General features: G+C 50.9%; 1 protein-coding gene across 1 annotated transcript in view; it reads right to left on the bottom strand.

Moving 5' to 3' along the window:
- stk10 (serine/threonine kinase 10) overlaps nucleotides 1-6,000 on the bottom strand; it is a 34,941-nt gene that overhangs the window by 7,384 nt on the left and 21,557 nt on the right. Inside the window, exons 6-9 of the mRNA XM_035527635.1 lie at nucleotides 5,480-5,674; nucleotides 5,037-5,118; nucleotides 2,798-2,932; nucleotides 1,167-1,688 (exon numbers count right to left, since the gene is read on the bottom strand). Coding sequence (XP_035383528.1) covers nucleotides 1,167-1,688; nucleotides 2,798-2,932; nucleotides 5,037-5,118; nucleotides 5,480-5,674 — 934 coding nt within the window. The remainder of the gene's footprint in view (nucleotides 1-1,166; nucleotides 1,689-2,797; nucleotides 2,933-5,036; nucleotides 5,119-5,479; nucleotides 5,675-6,000) is intronic.

Below are 6,000 nucleotides of genomic sequence, written 5' to 3'. Positions count from 1 at the left end.
AGAGAGAGAGAGAGAGAGAGAGAGAGCACGCGAGTGAGAGAGAGCGCGATAGGGTGGGTGAGAGTGAGAGCACACACAGGGCATTCAGTACAATTGAACATCAAATTCACATTCAAATACCAACTCAAATTTGGCTGAAATTATTTAATCAGGGTTAGAACTGTGAGATCTGCCTCAGAGACCAGACCACTGTAATAATACACACCGCACAAACACCGACAAACACCACGACAAACACCTGTGGATCTGAATGCCTGTCCCACCATTACCCAGAGTTCAGAACAAGATCATTCCATCCTGATAACATTTACACACTGAGCAGAGAGACTGAAATTATACACACACAAAGATCTTTTGATAACATGCATGCACGCGCACACACACACACACACACACACACACTCACACACACCTCTGTTCACAATGTTTGACTCCATTTTGGTTTAGCTGTGGTTTTAACGAAGACGTCTGTGCGTGTCCAGCATTGCGCCGCGCTGTGTGAGGCCCTCTGACAGGGCGTTTCTGACAGAGCGTTTCTCCTACGGCGTCTGGGAGGGGCTCACAGACTCACACAGGCCCTCGTCTGTTCGGACAGTGCCCACACCCGGACTCCACTCAGAGCTCCTACTGTACTGCTCAGCCTCCACACAATTTTCCAGAATGTTCCTCCAACAAGCAGGACCAGTGTTAGGGAGCAAGCCCACAGACTCCAGGACGACAAGGAGACACAGGGCAGCAAGGCACTAGAACCGAACCCAGTGCACACACTGGGGCACTAGAACCGAACGCAGTGCACACACTGGGGCACTAGAACCGAACCCAGTGCACACACTGGGGCACTAGAGATATAGGCTCTGGACAGGAGAGCATTGTAAAACTCAGTCGCGGAAGGTCTTAACTACAGCCCTAAAACACCAGACAGAGAGAGGCAGACCCAACAGGGATTAGGAGTCTGATGTCCTAATCTTGGGGATTAGGGATCTGAAATAAAACGAGACCAAGATACAACAGGGCAACAGCGCGCACACACACACACACACACACACACGCACATGCACATGCGCACACACACGCGCACACACACGCGCACACACACGCGCACACACACGCACCTACCCGAGCAGACACACGCGCGCACACGCGCGCGCACACACACGCGCACCTACCCGTGCAGACACAGAGGGAGTGTATTGGTTCAGGGACAGGTCCATGCCCTCAGAGGCCTGGCTTCCTGTGTCCGAGAGGCGCTTTACACTTCCGCTGATGTGGGGCTCCGTCTCCTCCATCTCCCCTCCTTCGCACTCCACCTGCCCTGCCGCCGCACTTCTGCCTCGCTCCAGCAGAGGCGCTGTGCCTCCACTGGACTGTTCTGGGGTCAGGCACGATGGCGACTCAGACTCCGGAGTCTCCGTCCTCTTGCTCTCCTCCTCAGACGTGGGAGTACTCTTACCATCTTCGATGCCCGAGTCTGAGGTCTTGCTGGAAGCCTCGCTCTCGGGCTTGTCGGGGTCTGACAGGAGGTCGCGGTCCTCGTGGCTCTTGGCGCTCTCCGCTGCCCCCTGCAGGAGACCGGCCGAGGTGCGCGGCTTGGGTTCCGGCCGCTTCTGGCTCTCGGGCCTGTGCGTGTCCGCTGGGCTGGGTCCCACTAAACTGCTCTGACTGGTTTTACAGGGATCTTTGCCTTGGGCCTGGGGAGGGAACACACACACACACACACACACACACACACACACACAGCTCAGTTCTAACATTTTTACTTTAGTCTTTCCAGTCATACATTGAGAATGGAAAACATTTCTGCCGCTTCATCGTCTAAAGTAACACACCTAAGAAAAAAGTGTAACCACCTCTAAACTCCACATCTCTGTCTCCAGTCTCTCCCTGAGATGGGATGTATTCTCACCTCACCACTTTTAAATCCCTAATCAGTCATTACGTGTGTGAGGATGTGGACGCGGTGAGAGGACAGGGGTGTTTATTTGGGCTCCGGGAACGGCACCGTAGGCCGTTGTCCCGGGTTATTTTTGCAACAGCAGCGACTCCCAGAATAGCTCCACATACAGAGATGGCAGCTTTCAGCCTGGGTGGGACAGCCAAGCTCTGGTTCACGCAGAATGTGTTTAAGGAAGTGTGAACACAATGAGAAAGAACAGGCAGAGAGATCCCAGAGAAGCAGGAGTTTGTGTGTGTGTGTGTGTGTGTGTGTGTGTGTGTGTGTGTGTGTGTGTGTGTTTGTGTGGTCCTTTCCATATTTAACTAACAGAAGGGTGTTGTTTATTACACTTATGTTGACTAACTCTAGTACTTATTGTTTATTACACTGATTGTTGTCTGTTAAGAGTTTATATGTATTTGTACTTCTAGGTATCAGCATTCATCCCTGTATTCTACAGTATTCTAGTTCATTGGTATGTTTAATTCTAACCTACTGTACTGTACTTGGATATATTCTATGAGCAAATGACAAAGCACTTTTGTAAGTCGCTCTGGATAAGAGCGTCTGCTAAATGCTGTAAATGTAAATGTAAACAGAACAGTCTCTACCTAATGACAGTTTTCAGTTTTTGCACACACACCCACCGCATAACCCCAACACCTCCGCACCTGCCTTTGGGTGAGAGAATCGTGAGACTACAGACTCAGTTCAGCAGCACAAATCCCACCCTGACCTTTGACCCAGCAGCACCAAGACACCTTTTTCTGCAAATTCCAAACCCCATCAGTGTCCATGGAGCAAGACCAACACGTCCCCCGTGAAGGCAGAGGAGGAAGGCATGAGGTGGGCGGAGCTGCTCACCAGCGTGAGATCAGCAGGCTCGTCGTCCTCGGCCTCGTCCGGGTCGTCCTCGGCCTCGTCCATGACCTCCGCCTTGGCCTCGGCCACCAGCTCCCGCACGGGCCGGTTCGATGTCACCGAGTTCACGAAGGGGTGCTGTGAGCATGCATACATACATACACACACACATGCACGCACGCACACAAAAGTGCATGCACACACACAGAAAGAAAGCCCATGAATGCACATGTGCACATGCACGCACACAAAAACACACACGCACGCGCAAAACAGGCACACACACAGACACAATATATTCAACATGAAAAGGGCATTTAGCTTGAGGAAAGCCGACACACAGAACCTAATATGAGGTCTAATCTGATATGGCAAGTCACAAAGCAGATCATCTTCAGGATCATGTGTAAAAAAGTGACATATGTGAACACCAGAGGAACTTCACCTCCAGCTCGGCACAAAGACTCGGAGTCACCTGAACTGGGGTGACCCAAATAAGCAACCTTCGATGATACACAGGTAACAGCAGGGCGGGCACACACGCACACGCACACGCACGCGCACGCGCACACACACGCGCACACACACAGCTGTGAAAGCAGACATGTAATGGAGTGAAAACCCTCATCCATTATTTATCCCATTATGCCTTAGATAATCGAATTGTCCCAGCTGGCAGACGGACTCACGCACAAGAGCGACTGGATCCCACCGGAGATCCAGGCTACCAGGCTACCAGAACCAGACCCAGCCAAACAGACTACTAGAACCAACAGAGTAATACGAGACGTTCCTTTGTGGGTTGATGGTGGGGTTGATGGTGGGGTTGATGGTGGGGTTGATGGTGGGGTTGATGGTGGGGTTGATGGTTTATAACATGGGCCGTTTGAGCTGAGCCACAGATCTGTGCCAGTAATTACAAACACATACCAAAGCAATCAAACACACACTAATCACACAACCCACAGTTGGAGGGGCAGTAAGTACTCGGAGCGCTCGGAGTTCAGGTGAAGCGTCCTGTGTGCAGACGACTCCCACCAGCCTGGTGCCCACGTTTCCCAGGAGAGAGGTCATCTTGCTCTGGAGGGAGGGCACAACCCTCGTTCACCAGTGAAACGGCCGTCCAGATTTGTTTGGAATTTATTTATTTTTTTAAACCTTTATTTTCATAACAGCTCCTGAGTGGTTCAATGTTTACTTTGGCTTCAGTGATGTTTAAAACATTTAGACGGATGGACATATAGAAATCCATTATCAGGTAGCACTGTTTGCTGTGGGCCGCGCCTTTAGGGCTGTAACAGGTGGTCAGTGTGATCTGATGTAAACAGAGAGGAACACTCCACCATCAGTGACAGGCCCAGACGCTGTGCACCTCCGCACACGTGCATGAGCGTGTGCAGAACTGTGTGGACATGTGTATGTTCGTTTGTGTGTGTGTGCGCGCGCATGTGTGGACGCATGTATGTGCGTGTTTTGTATGTGTGTGTGGGTGTGTGGATGCACACGCACATGTGCGCGTGTGTGTTTGAGTGTGTGAACAGATTCCTCAGAACAACCCCAACAACAGTGAGAGATGACCTTCTGGATTATATAATCTAATCTCTTCTCAGTTCATTTATTGGTTTTTAGTTATTCTGCTCCCTACTACACACACACACACACACACACACACACACACACACACACACACAGTTCCTTCTGATGGACCTTCTCCATCACTCCTGCAGTACAGACCTTCTCCATGGCTTCTCCAGTACGAGTTCAACCTGCATCCACATCTTTTAGGGTAGACTGTGAGGAGAACCCGTGTCCCAGCTCAACAGCAGCACTAAGTCTTGGTAATCTAGGCAGCCTGTGTCCCACAGCCCCATGTAGAACCTCAGGAGGGTAAGGACCAGTGACTAGGTCAGGAGGTTCCTCAGACGGCTCCTGGGCTTGAGGGGATCCCCCCGGGGAGAAGGGCTCCAAATTACCACCATTCCTTCCATCCTCTGACCCAAACAGGAAGTGGTGACTCCCTGTTGCAAGCAGATGTTTTATCCAGGCTTCCGCTGGGCAGAACTGCTCCATGTCATCGGCCCGGTATCAGCTAGTCATCAGTCCGATTCCAAACATCAACAATCCAGACACTTTAGTAACAGCACACTCTGAGCAGGCATACCAGAACTCACGTAAAGCACGTGGCCGAGATATGGAATCCATGAGGAAGGGATCGAAGGACGAAACACAAACCCAAACTTACCTCCAGAAGCTGAGCGCCCGTGGGCCGTGTCTCTGGATTCTTATCCAATGCTTTTCTCAGGAAATCCTTGAAGTCATTTGACCTTGAAAACACACACGGGCGCGCACACACACACACACACGCACACACGGAGACACACACACAGTCCTGGCATATTCGCTGTAAAGTGAGCTGCATTTGTTTGAACCAGACACAGAACATTGCTAGTGCTGTTATTTAAGTGCTCTGTGTTTTCTTTCGATTCCATTGATCTTGGTAGTCAGACTTTTATCACAGGAGATGAGTTCCACCACCCAACAGAACAGGCTGGTAATACACTGATAAGAGCAGCTGTCGCCCTCCTCCGGGACTACAGGAAGGGGCTATGATGGAGAAAAGCACAACAGACCCACAAGGAAGGGGCTGGGCCCTTAAGGCTGGGGGTCTCAGGCATTGTGGTTTACCATTTGGAAGGCTCGTCTAGGGTGGGGGGCTCGGACTTAGCCACCTTCAGCAGGACTCTCATGGGGTTGAGCTCGTGGTGGGGCGGCTCGATCTGGGCCAACTCTATCAAGGTGATGCCCAGAGACCAGATGTCTGCTTTGTAGTCATATGGTGTGTCCTTGGTGGTCTCACACATCACAACTTCAGGAGCCATCCTGCACACACACACACACACACACACACACACACACACACACACACACACACACACACACACACACACACAATATTCTTAACGTGAACCTTCTTGATAAAGCACAGTTGGCCACACCACCCCTCCCACATCAGTGCTTTTATTTTCAGTTTATGACTGACGACTGCTGATGTATGGCCCATCTCAAAGAGAAATTCCCACCATAAAGACCTCAGACATCAACCATGATAATGTGCCACAGATGAGCGATAAACATGGACGCTCCAAGATTGGAACGTTCTGGATCACGTCGGTTAGTTGGTCTTCATCCTGACAATCTGTCCCTTT

This window comes from Electrophorus electricus, chromosome 6 (genome assembly GCF_013358815.1).
Source record: "Electrophorus electricus isolate fEleEle1 chromosome 6, fEleEle1.pri, whole genome shotgun sequence".
Taxonomy (NCBI): Eukaryota; Metazoa; Chordata; class Actinopteri; order Gymnotiformes; family Gymnotidae; genus Electrophorus; species Electrophorus electricus.
The sequence above is the reverse complement of the archived record's forward strand: the minus strand, read 5'-3'. Positions and strand labels throughout refer to the sequence as shown.